Source organism: Scyliorhinus torazame, chromosome 11 (assembly GCF_047496885.1).
Source record: "Scyliorhinus torazame isolate Kashiwa2021f chromosome 11, sScyTor2.1, whole genome shotgun sequence".
In the NCBI taxonomy this organism is placed as follows: domain Eukaryota; kingdom Metazoa; phylum Chordata; class Chondrichthyes; order Carcharhiniformes; family Scyliorhinidae; genus Scyliorhinus; species Scyliorhinus torazame.
In genome coordinates, this window is record NC_092717.1 from 94,364,936 (window position 1) to 94,387,015 (window position 22,080).

General features: G+C 44.7%; 1 protein-coding gene across 1 annotated transcript in view; it reads right to left on the minus strand.

Moving 5' to 3' along the window:
• Window positions 1-3,772: 3,772 nt before the first annotated feature.
• The window catches only part of zc2hc1a (zinc finger, C2HC-type containing 1A), a 138,839-nt gene continuing 120,531 nt past the window's right edge, over window positions 3,773-22,080 (minus strand). The window contains exons 8-9 of the mRNA XM_072467505.1: window positions 6,195-6,308; window positions 3,773-5,215 (exon numbers count right to left, since the gene is read on the minus strand). Of these exons, the coding sequence (XP_072323606.1) occupies window positions 5,056-5,215; window positions 6,195-6,308 (274 nt within the window). The 3' untranslated portion in view covers window positions 3,773-5,055. The remainder of the gene's footprint in view (window positions 5,216-6,194; window positions 6,309-22,080) is intronic.

A 22,080-nucleotide genomic window follows, 5' to 3' on the forward strand; every position in this document is an offset into this window, starting at 1 on the left:
TTTCTAACCTCAGCCCATACTACCTCGGAAGAAGAGTCCCCATCTAGCATCCTCTCCGCCACCGTAATACTGTTTTTGACTAGCAGTGCCACACCTCCCCCTCTTTTGCCTCCTTCTCTGAGCTTACTAAAACACCTAAACCCCGGAACCTGCAACAACCATTCCTGTCCCTGCTCTATCCATGTCTCCGAAATGGCCACAACATCGAAGTCCCAGGTACCAACCCATGCTGTCAGTTCCCCTACCTTATTTCGTATACTCCTGGCATTGAAGTAGACACACTTCAAACCACCTACCTGAACACTGGCCCCCTCCTGCGAAGTCGAATCTGTGCTCCTGACCTCTATACTCTCAATCTCTTGTACCCTAAAACTACAATCCAGGTTCCCATGCCCCTGCTGCATTAGTTTAAACCCCCCGCCCCCCCCAAAGAGCACTAGCAAATCTCCCCCCCAGGATATTTGTGCCCCTCAGGTTCAGATGTAGACCATCCTGTCTGTAGAGGTCCCATCTTCCCCAGAAAGAGCCCCAGTTATCCAGAAATCTGAATCCCTCCCGCCTGCACCATCCCTGTAGCCACGTGTTTAATTGCTCTCTCTCCCTACTCCTCATCTCATTATCACGTGGCACAGGCAACAACCCAGAGATAACAACTCTGTTTGTTCTCGTTCTGAGCTTCCATCCTAGCTCCCTGAAAGCCTGCCTGACATCCTTGTCCCCTTTCCTACCTATGTCGTTAGTGCCAATGTGGACCACGACTTGGGGCTGCTCCCCCTCCCCCTTAAGGACCCAGAAAACACGATCTGAGACATCACGTACCCTTGCACCTGGGAGGCAACATACCAAACGTTGAGTCTCTCTCGCTCCCACAAAATCTCCTATCTGTGCCCCTGACTATGGAGTCCCCAATTACTAATGCTCTGCTCCTCTCCCCCCTTCCCTTCTGAGCAACAGGGACAGACTCCGTGCCAGAGTAAGTCCCCCCTCCCACAAGTATCCAAAGCGGTATACTTGTTACTCAGGGGAACGACCGCAGGGGATCCCTGCACTGACTGCTTCTTCCCAGTCCCTCTTACAGTTACCCATCTATTTCCAATCTTTGGTGTAACTAGTTCCCTGAAGCTGCTATCTATGACCCCCTCTGCCTCCCGAATGATCCGAAGTTCATCCAACTCCAGCTCCAGTTCCCTAACTCGGTCTTGGAGGAGCTGGAGATGGCTGCACTTCCTGCAGGTAAAATCAGCAGGAACACTAATGGCATCCCTCACCTCAAACATCCTGCAGGAGGAACATTGCACTCCCTTCCCTGCCATCCCTCTAACCTCCAACCAAGATCTGGTTAATAAATAAATAAAATTAAAAAAATATATATAATAATATATGTGTAGTACTGGGTGTCAAATTCCATATTTAACTCTAGAAATCTGATTATTGCACTCTATGACAAGCAGGTGCCAAAAATCTAAACTTCAGCACGGAGACTTCCTCTGGTGTTTTATCAACTTTAACTAAATCATACGGTGTAAATCATCCCATTCCAGCATTGTCACTTAATGGCAACATTTTGAGCTGGTGTCTTGCCTGCCTCTGGCTCCACCGTACTTTTCTCTACTCAAATTGGGGCTTTGATAGAACTTTTCAGAGACTGGGAAGGGAAAAGGAAGGACAAAGAAAGTTTTTTTTTTTTAATACACTTGCAGCCTTATTAATGTGGAGTTGCATTTAGATTTGATTTAAAGAAAATGAGAAATGATTGCAGCAGCAGCACAACAGAATGTTTTGCCAAAAGCTCTGCGCCTCCATCTTCCTTCTGAAGTGATAAGCCTTCTCACTGAAATCCAGAAATAATGCTAAACTTCTCAGTGAAAGAATTTTAGTACGACTAGCAGACAATATGTGTGGATTGTGACCAAAAAAAAACAATTTTACAGTAAAATATGGTCTTTATTGTATGAATGCAAGATAATCATCTGTACCAAAAATAGGTAATAAACAGTCCAATATCAGAATACCAATCAACAAAATATTTTTGCCTTTTTTCGATGGGAGAGTGAAGTAAAAGGGGAAGTGAAATTTGACACGTCTCTGTTAAATGATTCAACTGTTCAAATTCAAAGATCATTTGGGCATTTACATCGGAAATTTTAACGGTTACATAGGTAAATACATAGGTAAATACAGGATAATACAGCCGTAGTTATTCTGATAGTACCAAAAACTAAATACCAGTCTGTTTGCAGCTCCCTCAAATATTATTTTTCCAACCACACTTCGTTTTTCTACCTCAACTATGCCGCATTGTCTATTTCTTTTGGCTCCTTTTGCAGTCCATTCAATTGCTCATTATCATCTATGTAAAATACTTGAATCTAAACTGTCCAAGTACATTCCATCTTCTAAGCCTGTGCATATAGGACCAGGTTGTAGTTTGTGGCAATCTCAAATTGATTGAGGTTAAATCAAATTATTTCATAAGGTCTTGTATAACATGACAAGAGAATGGTAAAAGTATTGAACTTTTTGTTTTTTACGAAAGAAGATAACACACTTTATTTGTTCACTTATTCACTAGTGTAGTTTGAATAGAAAGAGAAAATAATTGACAATTCTAACAACATGAAGCCCAAAGGCCTGGGTGGCATTCACCCACATACACTCTAGGAAATTAGGGAGATAGCAGTGGCACTGATGCATGCATGTGATGTCTATGTATATTATAGATAGGGATATCCAAACCCTGCAAGTGGGAGGAGGGAGTGAGGAGGGTTGGCATTCTTTCTCCAGTAAAAGCATTTCTCCCTGAAACTTTCCTGATCTCCCTTCAGCATGTAAACCTGGCTGATTACTGTCAAACCTGTGAAGGTTTCAACTTGCCTCCTGGGAGAGGGGTGATTGATTTCAGACTTTTGAAATATTAATCTCCAACCCAAACTCAACCAAATTGTTTTATGGGTATTACTAACAAGCCCATAAACACATTCTGGAATTTATCACACAAACCCTCTACTTTACCTTTTTTGTGGCCAGGTGACTTTCCAATACATGTGTATAATAATTGATAAAGCAATATCCTAGGGATTTAAAACAAAAATGTCATTTTGGTCCACTTAAAATGCTACCAACATACAATTTACAGGTTTTAGATAGAAGAGTGCAATAGAATCATAGAATACCTACACAGTGCAGAAGGAGGCCATCTGGCCCATCGGGTTTGCACCGACCCTCTGAAAGAGCACTCCACTTAGGACCACTCCCTGCCCTAACCCCGTAACCCTGTGCATTGATCATGGCCAATCCACATAACCTGCACATCACATCTTTGGACTGTGAGAGGGAACCACAGCACCCAGAAGAAACCCATTCAGACACGTGGAGGACGTGCAAACTCCCAGTCACCCAAGGTCAGAATTGAATCCGGGTGAACGCGAGGCAGATTTAATGTCTTATGCAAGAGATGGCACAAAACATCAGAGTGGAGCATACTCTCAAGGACAGCATGGACTTGTCAGCCTAGATTACATGCTCAAATCTTGGGAGTGATGTGCGAACTCACAACTTTTTGATTCAGAGGAGAGAGTGTTACCACGGAGTCATAGCCACCTTAAATAATTGCACCAATGTGAAAATATCAAATTCTCCCTTCCTTTTGAGCATTACTTGTGATTCTGGGATACTAAATTAATGAAGAAGCATGCAATCCTTAATGGTAAATATTTGCATAGAAGGAAGCCAATGTGGGGAAAGTCAACAAAATTTAAGAGTTTCAGAAAAATGTGTCTTACCTTTTATTTTATTCAAGAAAATTCACAGATTTTTGGATTTACTTTGCTTATTAGAAACAAATAATTCACATGAAGCACTTTTTTCACATTAAATAAACGCAGGCGTGGACAGGTACCAACAAGATGATTGAAGAATAACTCCAAAGCGCAGATTTGATTACAATGCAAAACAATTGTGATTCAACAGCATTAGTGAGTAAATGCCAGTTTTCCAGCAGTGTATAACCTGTATCTGTAAAATGCAGTTATCTTTTGAGACCAAACAAAGTTACAGTCCTGCTTGTCTCCATAATCTGCAAAATACTAAATACTTTCAATAACTGTATATCACCTAAATGCTTAATTATTTCAAATAATTACAGAAACAGTCACTACAAAGTGACAAAATATTTCTCCAAACAAAAAAAGGCCAGCTGTGGACATTTACCAACATAATTGGCTTTATACTGGTAACTTCCACATATATTTCAAATCCCAGTCATTTTGTTTATGCATAATTTTCGATAGGATGTTTTTGGTCATCATTCTATACAAACAATTTACATGTTTTTGCACTAGATTTAAGTTAATTAATAGATCCATGAGGTAATGTTTAAACTTCTTTGATTCCGAAAATCATTTGTGAGGAAGCTCATTTAACTCTTACTCACTTTTCTTGTTCCATTTATGATATGTTCGGTTTTTAATGACCATCATATTTCCAATTGATTTGCCAAATTTATTTTGCACCCAATGAATGGCAGGTTTGCTATATTTGGAAGGAAGCTCAGTGCCTGGGAAAGCTTTACCCTCCAAGTAAACTGTTTAATTTCTTCATTATACTATTATTATTCAAATCACCAGGCACAAAGAGGCTGAATTTTCCTTTTACCTGCGTAGAGGAATTTTCTCAGTATTACACAGTGAACGCTTTCAGACCAGATGCTTTGCCTTTCTCAACTTATAAGATTCATGATAAAGGCACCAGTCTGACTGCAATTTTAGAGCAGTCAACTGTAAAGAAATCTAAGAACTCTGCTGTAATCTGACTGGCATTTGTAAACAATGCAGAAATGAATAATTTGTAATAAAATGAATGTTCCGCACTATTTCACGTTTGTTACATTGTACAACAAGAAATTAAAGTACTCTTCTTTACAGGATGGATTTACTGTTGTGTAAATTTTTAACTAACAGTTGCTTAAACCTGATAATATTAAGCAGTGCAATGCTCAAATGTGATGAGCTTTGAAAATTGCCAGCATGTTTTCCTTGACATATTTATATTGCATGATCAAAGGGTCACCCTCCTCACTCCACATTCACAACAGAACTTTGCGCATTCCACAGGATACTTGGTTCCACATTCATGACAAAACCTTGACAATTGTTGACTAGCTGAACTTCTAACAGTGATTCCATCACTGGTGTCTAAACCAGATTTCACACTATTCCTGGAAAAGAAAAGTATAACATATTACAATGAAATGGCAGGAATTCAAGCTTCAGAAAATAGTAATATTTCAAAATATCCAGTATCATTCAGAATTTAAAAAAAGCAAATAATAAATAATGTTGATTGTCACAAATAGGCTTACATTAACACTGCAATGAAGTTACTGTGAAAAGCCCCCAGTCACCATATTCCGGCGCCTGTCTGGGTACACAGAGGGAGAATTCAGAATGTCCAATTCACCTAACAGGACGTCTTTCAGGACTTGTGGGAGGAAACCGGAGCACCCGGAGGAAACCCACGCAGACACAAGGAGAACGTGCAGACTCCACACAGACAGTGACCCAAGCCGGGAATTGAACCTGGAACCCTGGCGCTGTGAAGCAACAGTGCTAACACTGTGATGGACACTGCACCAATTCTATGTGCAAGTTTCAAAACAGATACATACCAATTCTTGAAATGTTATACTTGGCAAAAAGACATCTCCAAATCACACACTGTCTTGTCTTGAACATAGTGCTTTTAAAAAAAAGTACAAATTCTATCCCTATCCAACACCAATGTTGAAAAACATTGTGGTAGCACCACAAGTGCAAAGGACAGAAGTAGTTCAACTACTACCTTCCCAGGATAACTTGGGGTTAGCAGTAAATGCCAACCTTACCAGAGATGCCCATATCTCACAAATCAACAAATGGGGGAAAAAAACCCTTGAGGTTTTCACCTGTAACACATTATAGCATTTGTTATAAAGCCATAAAATGTATGTTTTTTTTTTACCTCGCTAATATATTCAAAATTTCACAATTTCACTTCAGGCAAAAAGTGAAATACTACAACTTCTAATTGAATCCCAAGTAAAAATCATGAGCTAAAGCTGAATTCTCATTGTACTTCATTCTGGAATAAAAAATAACTGAGTAAAACAGTTGAAATTGAACAGTTTCCTTCCTTTCAAGTTACAAACACTATATCACCTTATGTAATTTTCAGCATTGTAGGTCTTTTTGTTCACGGAGATTGTTGCAGCAACGTTCCTAATTCCACTGGGAGGTGTGTGTGTTCGAGGCCTGATGTTACTGGACAAACTTCTGAAAATGAAATGTACAAACCAAAAAGGTAAATTCCCCACAACTATTTATGAATAAAATGTTTGAAACACAAGAGTTAATCTCAGCATCCTAGAATTCACAGGGCAGTTAAAAATCCCTTTACAATGCACAGTAAGCCAGCATTCTAGCTTCAATGTAATAAGGACATGTTGGAATTGAGATTGACAAATAAAATGGGCTGTGTTAATGGCTTGGCAACCAGAGTCCCAAATAATGTGTGCTTTTATCTCAAATACTCATGGGTGTTGCATGGCATTCATTACAACAACATGGCTATAGTTAGAGGCAGATAAGGAATAACTCTTCCTTTGAGGACAGGAATCACAAAGAAAGTGACAAATGTAAAATCAAAACTAACCCAGTTAAAATTAAGTGGAGGGAAAAATATAATGTGGAGTACCATATTTGTAAAATTAAAGAAGTATTTTATAAGGCAGATGTGCATCTAGTTGCAAAGTAAGGATATTAAAAGTAGTAAGGCGGAGAAGGAAATTAGGATTAAAGATAGAACTGCCAAGACCAAAGATATTCCTCGGAGAGGAAATAGGACTGACATGTTGCTAGACAATGTCTAAGGAGCTATTTTTGGAGTTGTTCATGCTTTCATTGAACACCTAGAATGGAAAAGTATTTCATTTCCCTGTATTAGCATCCTTTACCCCAAAGAGCACAAAAAAGACGCCAGAAAATAATTTGACATTTTTGATTAATTCAAAAATAGATAATTTATGTTTAGTAGCAAGCCGTAAATGAAGAGAGTAAACTTTGTTAAATTTGAATTCTCTATGATTCAGTAACAGATTTCCCATAGTTAAGCTGCTGCATGTCGTACAAAGTAAAAAGATTGACAAAATTCAGATTGATTTCATAAAAACAATAAGCCATTAAACAATGTCATGAGTAAATGCTTTATTTAGTTGAACAATGAGTCAGAGAAAAAACTGATTTCTGTCTGTACCAACTTAGTATACCTCAGCAGAGCTAATATGGGTGGGGATGATGAAACAGATGCAAAACTCATTTTATAGATTGGATTTAAATGACTCTGCTGGATTTAAAATGACTCTGCAAGAAAGTATGGCCCAAATCTTCTGCTAGCGTCAATCAATGCTGGATTGCTGTTCCTCTCCTACTTTTCTGCACTGCATCTCGACTCCGCACTTCTGGCCAGCTCTTCAATTTCGGGGGGGGGGGGGGGGGGGGGGGGGGGAAGAGACTTGAAGACTGGGCCATTATGTTTGGACTCGGGCCAAAAACAAATACATAGAAGTCCTACAAGAGGCCATTTAGCCCATCCAATCTGCACCAAACCTCTGAAGGAGCACGTCTCTCCCTATCCCTGTATCCCACACCTAACCTTCTGGACACGAATGGGCAATTTAGCATGGCCAATCCACCTTACCTGCACATCTTTGGACTGTGGAAAGAAACATGAGCACCCAGAGGAAACCCGTACAGACACGGGGAGAAAAAGGTTGGAATCGAGCCCAAGTCTCTCGCGCTGTGATGCAGTTGTGCTAACCATTGTGCCACCATGCCACTGGTGTTACTCACATTCAAACAGACTGAAATGAATGAAGTAGAGCTATATGGGAAAGATTGCAGAGAGCTCCCATCATGCATGGAATGGTATTCCAGTAAAAATAAGCTCCTTTAGGAGAGGAGAAAATGTCAAGACAATGGGAAACAAATAGATTAATCTTCCCTCTATCCTCCTTTAACCTGTCTCTGATTTAGAAAACAAAATTATTTTTTAAGAATTATTTTCACAGCGATTTCTTTGTTGGGACTTTCCAACTGGTTAGGTGGTACACATAACAGCCCCACGGATCAAGAGTATTTCAGGTCTGATTCATCATCTGTCCCAAGTTTTCATATGTCAATAGGTAAAGCTTTGGGTATTACAACTGGCAGTGCTCCTGGGCCAGGGAGTTTAACAACAAGTTCTATCTAACCATCTACAATAATGTCTCTTTGATTGCTCCAGACCATCAGACTATAGCCATCACATTACAAGCCATGTGACCCAATTGGTCTGAGCCAGATTTTATGTACCACATGAACTTCTTCTGACCCAGCTTGGTGAGCAAATTTAAATGTACACTCAAAATAGTTTGTGAAGGCTCCAAACACGAGGACAGACACGAGACTACTAATTTGGTGACTATTTGTCTCGACTTAAAAAAATGAAAAAAAGGTTCTTGTGCCACACTCTGAAAACTATTTCATTGTAATGGTTCTTGTGACACACTCTGAAAACTATTTCATTGCACCTAATTTCCAGCTGTACCAGAGTACTTTTTGTGATTCATTCTTTGAGTGTAAATGTCCCAGTCAAGGCCAGCAACTACTGTCCACCCATAATTGCTTTTGCAAAGGTGGTGAACAACTTTCTTGAATTGTCGCAGTTTCTAACAGCCATCGAGTGAAGGGACTCCACCTCAAGAGTCCCAAATGTTCAACCCATTATTCTGAGGCTGAGACCCCCTTATCCTAGACTCCACAACAGTCATTTTCAAAGTCAGGATCACAGCCTGGGTTGGTCGTGGGTGGGTGTTGGGAGGGTTGTGGCGTTCTCAATCATCGGAAGAAGTGCCCAGGGGCCAAAATGCCATCCGTCCTGCGCATTACTGCCCCATCAGCTAGATCTAGCAAAGCACAGATCCGAAGCCCAGTGGGGCAGACCGCCTCCTCCTGACATCAGAGCGCTGTCCCAGGACCAGATTTTTAAAAACATCGATGGAGTTTTTCCGTTAAAAGTGTCGGCAAAGAGGTCACGCGCCCAGCCACTTACGTCACGTGCTCTGGCCGCACATTCAGAGGAAAGATTCCTCCATTTTGTACCTGCCAGCGAGCAAGCAACAGGACTGTGAAAAACTGAATATTGATCGACATGTAATTAACAGGTTAGGATCTCACAACTGAATCTGCTGGAAAGAGCTTCTCAGGAGAGTCCACGGCAGGACAAAGTAGTGTTGGTGTGAGCTCCAGGGCCCGTGGTGAACAACCCATTAAGAAGCTGGAATCGTGAATAAAGCAGTATAAAGATGATTTCTTGAGGTATGACTTTATTAATTGTGCCAATGCAAATCAGGATGCAACGCCAAGGGGTGTTATATGCAGGAAAGTACTGGCAAATGAAAGATTAAAACACTTAAAACTTCAAAGCCATTTGAAGGCATGGCAAATTAGAGGACAAACCTCTTAAAACAAAAAGAAAACAATATTTAAACTTCTAGCCCTAACACTAACAAATTATATGCAGTTTCTCAACCTTAACACACAAGTACCCAGTAGACATGAACATGCAGCTCCCTTGTTCCTCGATCACAGCAATTTTTCTTCTGTTAGGGACATTGGTCAAAATCCTTTTCAAAGCCTGCCTTGGTGGCATGACTTCTCTGCTCTGTAGCCGTTCAAAACAGCATTTTCTGTGTGTGCGTCTCTCTCTAAGTTCCGCCAGCCCCTCAAATAAAGGTTCTCCCTGGAGGTGGCCAGACTTGAATCCGTTATCGTTATCTGGGCTGGGTTTCCCATACCCGTTTCTAGAAAAGAACAGTTACACCATTCATATGCAACTAAGCTTTCATTGATGGACAAATAAGTCGTCAGATTGCGTGATGGGCTTATCAAACTAGGTTGTCCTGAAGGGCAATGGATCTTGGGTGGATCATCCTGGCTGAACCGGGACTTCTTGTGTATTCCCACTAACGAGATTAAGTCTGAATGGGACAAGGTAACTCAGGCTGAGAGTGTATCCCTCGGAGTCTACTGCTGGAAATCTTTTTCTTCAGCCTGTTTAACCCCTAAATCTCTTGCTACATCTTGGACCCCATTGCTAGACCCAAGTTCCCAATATCTTCCTATCATGACACCACACAGAGTCACTCACGGCCAAATTGAACCTGGTTCTCTGGCGCTATGAGACAGCAGTGCTAACCACAGTCCCTGCCTCTCTTTACCGTTCTCTCTCTACCTTCTACCCAAATTCTCTTCCACTCCCTTTCTACCAGACTCTCTTCCCCTCCCACACACAACACCCTCCCTCCTCCAAACACTCTGGCTCACTCTCTCTCCCCCACGCACTCTGCCTCCACTTGCTTTCCCTCCCACGCCCTCCATCTCCCTCTAATACTCTCCTCTTTCCCTCTGTCCCACATTCTCCATCCCATGTTCCCCATCTCCCCACATTCTCTTCCCCCCTCTTTCATATTCTCCCCCTTCCAACAATCTACCCCCTCCGCCCTCACTCTTGTCCCTCCCACTTCGTCCCGCATTCTCTCCATCCCCCTTCTTTCGACATTCTCTTCCCTTCCCTTTCACTCCAACACTTCCCCATTCCCCCTCTCCCATCCCTTCCACCCCACACTCTTCCAGCTTTTACTATCGTTCCTTTCCCTCGCTCTCAGTCTCTCGCTTGCTCCTCCTTACACACTCGCCATCCTCCCTCTCCGTACCCATTCTCCATCCCAGGCCCTCTCCCTCCCACACCCTCTCCCATTTCCAAACTTCCCTCCCATTCTCTCTCGGCTCATGAACTGTTCTAGAATTCAAGAAATTCTGGAAGATCAAAACCAATGCATCCACTATTTTTGCAGCCACCTTTTAAAAAATCCGAGGGTGCAGGTCATCAGGTCCAGGGAATATATTTTCACTAGATCCATTAATTTTCAACTCACTACACCTTTGGTTCCTCATTATTTGCAACATTTTGTGCGTCACCACCGTGAAGACAGATACAAAAAGTAACCGTTTAATACTCAGCCATTTTTTTGCTCCCCATTAAAATTTCACCCGTCTCTGCCTCAAATGGAACCATGTTTCCTTTCACTAATCTTTTCCTCGTTACATACCCTCAGAAATGCTTAAAATTGTTTTACGTTAGTGCAAGGCTATTCTCATTTCATCAATTTCTTGGTCCTCCTTTGATGAATTCTAAAATCCTTCCAGGCGCACGACTCTGTTTGGCAACATTATATGCTTCTTCGTTTTATCGCTTTAAAACTTTAAATCACTATTGACCACTTCATAGAACATAACAGTGCAGTATAGTCCCTTCGGCCCTCAATGTTGCGCCGACCTGTGAAACCACTCCAAAGCCCATCTACACTATTCCCTTATCGTCCATGTGTCTATCCAATGACCATTTGAATGCCCTTAGTGTTGGTGAGTCCACTACTGTTGCAGGCAGGGCATTCCACGCCCTTACTACTCTGAGTAAAGAACCTACCTCTGACATCTGTCTTATATCTATCTCCCCTCAACTTAAAGCTATGTCCCCTCGTGCTAGACATCACCATCCGAGGAAGAAGGCTCTCACTGTCCACCCTATCCAATCCTCTGATCATCTTGTATGCCTCAATTAAGTCACCTCTTAACCTTCTTCTCTCTAACGAAAACAGCCTCCAGTCCCTCAGCCTTTCCTCATAAGATCTTCCCTCCATACCAGGCAACATTCTGGTAAATCTCCTCTGCACCCTTTCCAATGCTTCCACATCCTTCCTATAATGCGACGACCAGAATTGCACGCAATACTCCAAATGCGGCCGCACAGAGTTTTGTACAGCTGCAACATGACATCATGGCTCCGAAACTCAATCCCTCTACCAATAAAAGCTAACACACCGTACGCTGTCTTAACAACCCTCTCAACCTGGGTGGCAACGTTCAGGGACCTATGCACATGGACACCGAGATCTCTCTGCTCATCCACACCGCCAAGAATCTTACCATTAGCCCAGTACTCTGTCTTCCTGTTATTCCTTCCAAAATGAATCACCTCACACTTTTCTGCATTAAACTCCATTTGCCACCTCTCAGCCCAGCACTGCAGCTTATCTATGTCCCTCTGTAACATCCTTCAGCACTGTCCACAACTCCACCGACTTTAGTGTCATCTGCAAATTTACTCACCCATCCTTCTACGCCCTCCTCCAGGTCATTTATAAAAATGACAAACAGCACAGGCCCCAAAACAGATCCTTGTGGTACACCACTAGTAACTGGACTCCAGTCTGAACATTTTCCATCAACCACCACCCTTTGACATCTTCCAGCTAGCCAATTTCTGATCCAAACTGCTAAATCACCCTGAATCCCGTGCCTCCATATTTTCTGCAGTAGCCTACCGTGGGGAATGTTATCAAACGCTTTACTGAAATCCATATACACCACATCAACTGCTTTACCCTCATCCACCTGTTTGGTCACCTTCTCAAAGAACTCAATAAGGTTTGTGAGGCACGACCTACCCTTCACAAAACCGTGTTGACTATCTCTAATCAAATTATTCCTTTCCAGATGATTATACATCTCATCTCTTATAAACCTTTCCAAGATTTTGCCCACAACAGAAGTAAGGCTCACTAGTCTGTAGTTACCGGGGTTGTCTCTATTCCCCTTCTTGAACAAGGGGACAACATTTGCTATCCTCCAGTCTTCTGGCACTATTCCTGTAGACAAAGATGACTTAAAGATCAAAGCCAAAGGCTCAGCAATCTCCTCCCTAGCTTCCCAGAGAATCCTAGTATAAATCCCATCCGGTCCAGGGGACTTATCTATTTTCACACTTTCCAGAACTGCTCACACCTCCTCCTTATGAACCTCAAGCCCTTCTAGTCTAGTAGCCTGAATCTCAGTATTCTCCTCGACAACATTGTCTTTTTCCTGTGTGAATACTGACAAAAAATATTCATTTAGCACCTCTCCTATCCCCTCGGACTCCAAGCACAACTTCCCACTACTGTCCTTGACTGGCCCTACTCTTACCCTAGTCATTTGTTTATTCCTGACATATCTATAGAAAGCTTTAGGGTTATCCTTGATCCTACCTGCCAAAGACCTCTCATGTCCCCTCCTGGCTCTTCTTAGCTCTCTCTTTAGGTCCTTCCTAGCTAACTTGTAACTCTCAAGCACCCTAACTGAACCTTCATGTCTCATCTTTACATAAGCCTCCTTCTTCCTCTTGACAAGTGTTGTGACTGCTTTAGTAAACCACGGTTCCCTTGCTCGACCACTTCCTCCCTGCCTGACAGGTACATACTTATCAAGGACACACAGTAGCTGTTCCTTGAACACGCGCCACATTTCCATTGTGTCCATCCCCTGCAGTTTTCCTCTCCATCCGATGCATCCTAAGTCTTGCCTCATCGCATCATAATTGCCTTTCCCCCAGCTATAACTCTTGCCCTGCGGTATATACCTATTCCTTTCCATCACTAAAGTAAACGTAATCGAATTGTGGTCACTATCACCAAAGTGCTCACCTACCTCCAAATCTAACACCTGTCCTGGTTCATTACCCAGTACCAAATCCAATATGGCCTCACCTCTCGTTGGCCTATCTACATACTGTGTCAGGAAACCCTCCTGCACACATTGGACAAAAACGGACCCATCTAAAGTATTCGAACTATAGCGTTTCCAGTCAATATTTGGGAAGTTAAAGTCCCCCACAACAACCACCCTGTTCCTTTCGCTCACATCCAGAATTATCTTTGCAATCCTTTCCTCTACGTCTCTGGAACTTTTCGGAGGCCTATCGAAAACCCCTAACAGGGTTACCTCTCCTTTCCGGTTTCTAACCTCAGCCCATACTACCTCAGTAGACGAGTCCTCATCAAACGTCCTTTCTGCCACCGTAATACTGTCCTTGACTAACAATGCTACCCCTCCCCCTCTTTTACCACCTTCCCTGAGCTTACTGAAATATCTAAACCCTGGCACCAGCAACAACCATTCCTGTCCCTGCTCTATCCATGTCTCCGAAATGGCCACAACATCGAAGTCCCAGGTACTTCTTTGGAGGGTTTTTATGCCTTAAAGCACTAGATATTTGCGGCAAATTATGCATGAATTCTTTAAATGCTGATCATTGCTCGCCTCCAATCATAGCTTTTCATGCAACTCAGCAATCTACCTCAGCAAACTTGCCCCTCATATCGACCTAGTTTGCCAGGTTTAGATTCACAACACAAATTTTGGATTTTACTAAATTACTTTGACCTCAATGTAAAATTATATTATGGCTACTCTTCCTGCAGGACACTTTGCTACAATGTTACTAACTCTTTTTTTTACTGCAGGTCGCTGGATTTAAAATTGTCTGTTGCAGTGTCCCAGAACTTGCCCTCCCCACAATTACTACAAATTTGGTGTGTACAATCGGAATGAAGATTGAAACCATTACTGTTTTGCCTTTGTTACATGCACAACATCAAATACAAGATCTTTCTTTCTTTTAATAGCTTGATCCTGTGCCCTCTGTTCGATTCTTGCAATTTAATAATGCCTTCATTACTTTATCACCTAAACAATCGCATGCCCAAATATGATCAACTCTTCTTTATAGAATGTGAAGTAGAATATTTTCCAGTTATTCTTGTAACTTAGAATTTTTTGATTAGGGGAAGGCCTGTTTTATTAAAATAAGGCACGATCTGACCAAAGTAAACCAGGAACAGGAACTTCTGGGCATATATACTCGGTGGGGGGGGAAGTGTGGGGGGGGGGCATGTACAAAATGGAATTGGTGAGAGAAAAGGTCCGACATGTTCCATTTAGGATGAAATGTAGGAGTAACAGGCCCAGAGAACCCAGGATGTCTCGGAATATTCAGGACTGGATAGGAAGGGAGAAGATTTGAATAGGAACAAAGGGAGCAATCTGCAGATGTCTTCAATGAGTATTGAAAGTACAGGGGGATCTCAAAAAGCAATTAGGAGAGCAAAGAGGAGGTATGAAAAATAGCACTGGTGGGTAAGACATGGGAAAGTCCCCGACTTCAGGTGGCAGCCACGAGCTGAACAGTCGCACAAAAGGTGCCCCTCTCTACGATCTTCTGATTAGACCATCTAACCCTTCCAAACGGGCACCAAAAGTGCAAAATGTTCCCCAGCTTAAACCCCCATCCACCGTTTAAACAACCAGGATGCCTGGCACTTGGCCAGGTCTGCTTCAATGCCCTGGCGCAAGCGGGTGGTGTGTCCTTCCCACTTGCACGACCGAGTGTTCTTCGTCCACGTCAGGATCCACTCTCATGGAATCTCTGGAGCCTCCCCATCATTGCCCATAGTGGTTCCCCTGACTTGGGTCTCTGTTGGAATAACCGGTGTGTCTGCTCTACCTCCAAAACCGCACTGTTTAAGAGTAAGGTGTGGTTTGGTGTGCTGTCCCCGGGCAAATTATGGGTCACATATCGGGCAAAGAGCACTCGCTGGAGGACGCAAATGAGTTCAAATTAAATGTGGATTTCAACGACCCAGGAGGGAAAGGGGTAATTGTTCTTGGGAGCGTGGGAGTGAGGGAAAGGAGAATCAGACAGGGAGGTTACAATAGAATCCGGTTCTAGAGGGGAGCGTCTATACTAGCGAGCAAGCTGGTGCATGGGAGTAAGAGGGGGAGGAAACGACACACCTTCCAGGAGGGACGGAGCACCTGGTCCGGGGGAGGGGGGGGCGGGGGAGGAGAGAGAAGCGAGGGAGAAAACGCACGGGTGGAAAAGGGCATATTGCTGGTTACAACAGGTCACACATGGAGACGGTTGGAAACTGGAAGGTGATGGTAGCATCTTAGATGGCCCATGAAGGGAAACCCCGGCTTGCAGGGGCACGTCCATGGAGGCAAGTATGGCTGACCCTACAGGAGATGGGAAGGGGGCGGGGGGTGACAGGGATAACAGAAACCCCCCATCAGAATAGTCACCTGGAACGAGAGGGGACTCAACAATCCAGTGAAAGGATCCAGAGTCATCGCCCATCTTAAACGCCCAAGGGTTGACATAGTCTTCCTATAAGAGACATATTTAAGAAAGAAGGTTACAGTAGAAATGGTTCTAGAGGGGAGCTGCTATACTAGAGAGCAAGCTGGTGCACAGGAGTAAAAGGGGGGGGGGGGGGGGGGGTTAGAAAGGGACACACTTCCCAGGAGGGAGGGAGGGAGCAACTGGCCCGGGTTTTGGTGGTTCTATCTACACCACCCGCTGCCTGGGGAAAGCGGGCAGCATAATCAAAGACTCCTCCCACCCGGCTTGCTAACTCTTCTAAATTCTTCCATCGGGCAGGAGATACAAACAGATTCAAAAGCAGCTTTATCCCTGCTGTTACCAGACTCCCTAAACGCCCCTCTTATGGACTGACATGATTAATACTACACACCTGTATGCCTCACCCGATGTCTATGTATTTACATTGTGTACCTTGTGTTGCCCTTTTATGTATTTTCTTTTATTTTCATGTACTAAATTATCTGTTTTGAGATGCTTGCAGAAAAATACTTTTCACTGAACCTCGGTACACGTGCCAATAAACAATCCAATCCATCCATCCAGAAGGGCCGATTGAGGGAAAGGAAAAGGTGTGTGAGACAGACGTATCAGGCGTGCTTCGACACACGGGTGAGGGGAGGGTGGCCATACTATTTAACAAAAAGTAGAGTTTGTAGCGACAAACTCTTGTGACGGACCCAGGGGAACGATGTGCCATGGTTAGCGGGATCCTGGAAGGAGCCCCGATGTACTTGTAAATATATACACCCCAAACTGGGACGAATCTGAATTCATAATGAAAACACTGGCAAAAAATTCCTGACCTTGATTCCCACCAACTCATCATGGGGGCAACCACCTTTACGTAGCAGATGGTGGGGTGGTAGATCGGTGTAGATTCAACCACCCATGCACACAAAGCCTATTCACGCGTAAACTTCTTCATAGTGGAGAAATCAGTGCTTCCAGAGTTAGTAGTAGCGAAATTCTCCGTTATAGTAATCCACACAAGGAAGGGAGGTTGGAGATGGGCCGGGCCCTGTGCCCCCCATGGAGGCTGGACACAGCCCTCCTGGCCGATGGAGAGTTTTGTCACAAGCCATCGATGGGTATGTATCGTGCAACAAAAACGGTGAGATCTCACCCACCATGTTCTGGGGGGCACTGAAGGGAGGAAATAATAGCATATAGGGCACTTAGAGACAGGAAGGAAAGAGCGGCTGGGCAACGGATGATTGGCTCCATATTGGAAGTGGATCGGCGGTACTCTACGGCACTGACCGTGGAGCTGCTGTAGAGAGGAAGAAGCTACATATAGAATTTGACCTGCTCTCCACTGGGAAAGCAGTGAACCAGCTCCACCAGAAACGGGGGACGTTCTATGAGCATGGAGACAAAGTTAGCCACCTGCTGGCACACCAGCTAAGGAATCAGGCTGCCTCAAGGGAGATAGTAAAGGTTAGGGACGGGAGCGTTGCAAACTTATAAAAATAATAACAATAATAATCTTTATTGTGACAAGTAGGCTTACATTAACACTGCATTGAAGTTGCTGTGGAAAGCCCCTAGTCGCAACATTCCGGTGCCTGTTCGTGTACATGGAGGGAGAATTCAGAATGTCCAAATTACCTAACAGCACGTCTTTTGGGACTCGAGTGTAACCAGAGCACCCGGAGGAAACCCACGCAGACACAGGGAGAACGTGCAGACTCCACACAGACAGTGACCCAAGCCGGGAATGGAACCTGGGGACTGTACACCTGAGCCCCCAGAGGGGGACTCGAAGATGAAACAGTTCCTCGACGGATTGGACATACCAGCCATGGTGGAGGAAACGAGACAGGGACTAGAAGTAGGACTAAAAGAGAATTTATTAATTCCATGTAGTCAGGAAAGGCACCGGGAAAGGGCTCCCGGTGGACTTCTACAAAATGTTTGCGGCAGCACTGGCCCCGCACCCGCGGGACATGTTAAATGACCCGCTGTTGAGGGGGCTCCTGCTGCCCACACTGGCACAGGCCTCGATCTCACTGATCCCCAAAAAAGACAAAAGACCCGATGGAATGCACGTCATGCAGACCCATCTCACTCCTGAACATTGATGCCAAAGTCCTGGCAAAAGCTCTGGGGAGGCGACTGGAAATTTGCTTGCCAAGTAATCGCAAAAGTTCAGACCGGGTTTGTCAAGGTCCGGCAGCTAATGCCAAACATCAGGTGCCGCTGAAAGCGATTATGACCCCACCGGGGAGAGGACACCAGAAGAAGTGATCATCTCCCTGGACGCTGAGAAAACCTTCGATCGAGTAGAATGGAGGTACCTCATGGAGGTGCTGGGATGGTTTGGATTTATGTGGAACTTTTATACAGCACTCCCATGGTGAGCGTACGGACCAACACCACCACTAAATATTCCCGGTTGCACAGAGGCATGAGGTAGGGGTGCCCCATTGTCCCTGCTACTGTTCGCACTGGCAATTGATCACTGGCCATCATTCTTTGATCAGCGAAGTTTGGACAGGCATTCAGCGGGGAGGCAGGGAGCACAGAGTTTCACTCTATGCGGATGACCTGCTGCTCGAACCCCCTGGCCTGCATGGGTAAGATAGCAGAACACCTGAGGGAGTTTGGAGCCTTCTTGGGTTACAAACTTCACATGAGCAAGAGCAAAATCTTCCAGGTGAACCCCCGAGAGGGAGAACAGAGCTGGAGATGCTACCATTCAAAATGGCCCAAACCAAGATCGGAGTCTGGATTCTCCGCCCCACTGCGCCACATTTCTGCCCCGACCCACCGGAGGGATTCTCCGTTATGCCGGCCGGTCAATGGGGTTTCCCATTGTGGGGCAGCCCTACGCTGTCGGGAAACCCCAGGGCACCAGCGGAGAATCCCGCCCCAGGTACCTGGGATCCAGATAGCCCACGACTGGACACTGCTCCATAAATGGAACCTGCCCAGACTGGTGGAGGACATGAAGAGGGACCTGCGTGGAAGGGAGCAGACGATAAAAATGAACATGCTGCCAAGGTTTCTCTTCCAGCCAAGGGGCTGGTTTAGCACACTGGGCTAAATAGTTGGCTTTTTAAAACACTGCAATGACGTTACTGTGAAAAGCCCCTAGTCCCCACAGGGCAGCATGGTAGCATTGTGGATAGCACAATTGCTTCACAGCTCCAGGGTCCCAGGTTCGAGTCCGGCTTGGGTCACTGTCTGTGCGGAGTCTGCGCATCCTCCCCATGTGTGCGTGGGTTTCCTCCGGGTGCTCCGGTTTCCTCTCACAGTCCAAAGATGTGCAGGTTAGGTGGATTGGCCATGATAAATTGCCCTTAGTGTCCAAAATTGCCCTTAGTGGTGGGTGGGGTTACTGGGTTATGGGGATAGGGTGGAGGTGTTGACTTTGGGAAGGGTGCTCTTTCCAAGAGCCGGTGCAGACTCGATGGGCCGAATGGCCTCCTTCTGCCCTGTAAATTCTATGACTTCCGGCGCCTGTTCGGGTACACAGAGGAAGAATTCAGAATGTCTAAATTACCGAACAGCACGTCTTTCAGGACTTGAGCGGAAACTGGAGCACCCGGAGGAAACCCACACAGACACAGGAGAACGTGCAGACACCCAAGCCGGGAATAGAAACTGGGACCCTGGTGCTGTGAAGCAACGGTGCTAACCACAGTACTACCACGCCGCCCATGGAGGAGGCCTCCTGTACAGGGACGTCCCTCCTGGAGCTGGCCACTGCCTCACGACCAGTCCCCACAACAAATACTCCAGGAGTCCGATGGTAGTAGCCACATTAAAGACTTGGAACCAGCTCAGACACCATTTCAAACTCAGTGGCATGTCTATTGCGGCCCCCATTTGCAGGAATCATGAATTTATTCTGGCAAAATCATTCCACCTTCAGAATGTGGAGAGGGGACAGAGGTGTGCTGACGTTGAGGACGGCAGAGAAGTGACCCTGAGGGAGCTAAAAGAACTCCCAAAGGAAACGAGCTTCGGTACTTGCAGTTGTGAGACCACAACGTTCCCCTAGATACACGGACACACCCTACTGGACAGATTACTAGCACCAGACTTCTAGGGGGAGGTAAATGTGGGCGAAATATACGGACGAATGTTAGAAGAGGGAAGGGCCACACTGGATGAAATGTGAGAAAAATGGGAGGAGGAGCTGGGCATGGTGATATGGGGAGGACTCTGGATCAAAGCTCTGCACATGATCAACTCCATCTCCTCATGCGCAAGGCTGAGCTTAACGTGGGTAAAGGTGGTACACAGTGCGCACCTAACCAGGACACGCATGAGGCGGAGGATAAGTGCAAGCGGTGTCAGGGGGGTCCGGCCAACCACACCCACATGTTCGTTCTGGTCCTACCCCAAACTCATCGGGTCCTGGACCGCATTCTTCAAGGCCATATCGAGAGTGGTGGGGGTGAAAATGGAGCCATGCCACTCAGTGGCGGTCTTCGGGGTATTGGAGCATCCAGAGCTCTAGCTCTTTATGAGGAGAGGGGCCGACACCCAGGCCTTCGCCTCCCTGATTGCCCAGTGGAGACTTTTCCTTGGATGCAGGTCGGCAGCACCACCTCAGACTGGCTCTCCGCCCAAGCGGAGTTTCTAAAGTTAGAAAAAAAATAAAATTTGTAATTAGGGGGTCAGGCGAAGGATTCCAGCATACATGAAAATATTCACCAGCCTTTTCGAAGACCTGTTCATGATCGGCAACCAGGGGGGAGGGGAACAAGGCAGGAAGGACCTATACCACAGGGAGGAAAAGGGGAAATCTGCCCTACACACCGAGGGGCACAGGTGCCCACACACGGATGTGCTAAATGTAACTATGCATAATCTCAAGAAATACATCGAAGTAAATAGGGCTCAGTAAATTAAGCTTTCTGCCTATATTTATACAAACAGCAGTTAATGTAAATAGACCACTTTTTAAAATAGTATTTTTTTTCTCTTGTTAACTTATTCCATGTGTTTTTTCTATTGTTCTCCACACAAGCTTGATAACACTAATGTAAATTTTGGCAACTTGTACAGCAAAGAGATGTAAATTATTTATAACCTCAGTTAGGAGGGACAAAACTGTAAGATGGAACGATATGAAGCAAAGACTCACCTGTAATAAATGAAAAAAATCTTAAAAAAAAAAAGATATGGGAAGATCCCAAAATATTCCGTAAGTACATCAAGTGGAAGAGAATTACGAGGGAAAGAGGAGGACCCTTTAGAGACCAAGGGGGTAATCTGTGCATCGAGCTGCATGACATTGGTCGGGTGTTAAACAAATTCTTCACATCTGTCTTCACGTTGAAGGAAGATGTGGTTGCAGAATTCAGTTAGAGGGACTGTAAGGTTCTTGAGCAGTTTGGCACAGTGAGCCAGGAGGTACTGGAGGTTTTGGCTGGCTTAAAAGTGGACAAATCTCCAGGTCCAGATTAGTTGTATCCCAGGATGCTATGGGAGGCAAAGGAGGAAATTACAGGGGCTCGAACTCAAATTTTAATTCCATTCTGGCCACCAGAGGACTGGAGGACAGCTAATGTGCTTCCACTTTTCAAGAAGGGTGGTAGAGATAAGCCAGGGAATTACAGACCAGTGAGTCTCACATTGGTGGTAGGGATACTACTGGAAAAAATTCTGAAGGACAGAATCAATTTCCACTTGGAGAGACAAGGGCAGTCAGCATAGCTTTGTCAGAGGAGGACATGTCTAAAAGATTTGATTGAATTTTTTGAGAAGGTGACCGGTTGGTGTAATTTGTATGGATTTCAGCAAAGGTCCCACAGGAGAGGCTTATAAAGAAGGTAAAAGCACATGGGATCCAGGATTACGTGGCAAGCTGGATCAAAATTGGCTTAATGATAGGAGAGAGGATGGTGTTAGAAGGCTGTTTTCTGCGACTGGAGATCAGTGTCAGTGGCATATCACAGGGATTAGTGTTGGGTCCCTTTTTGTTTGTGATATGCACGATTTAAAAGAAAATGT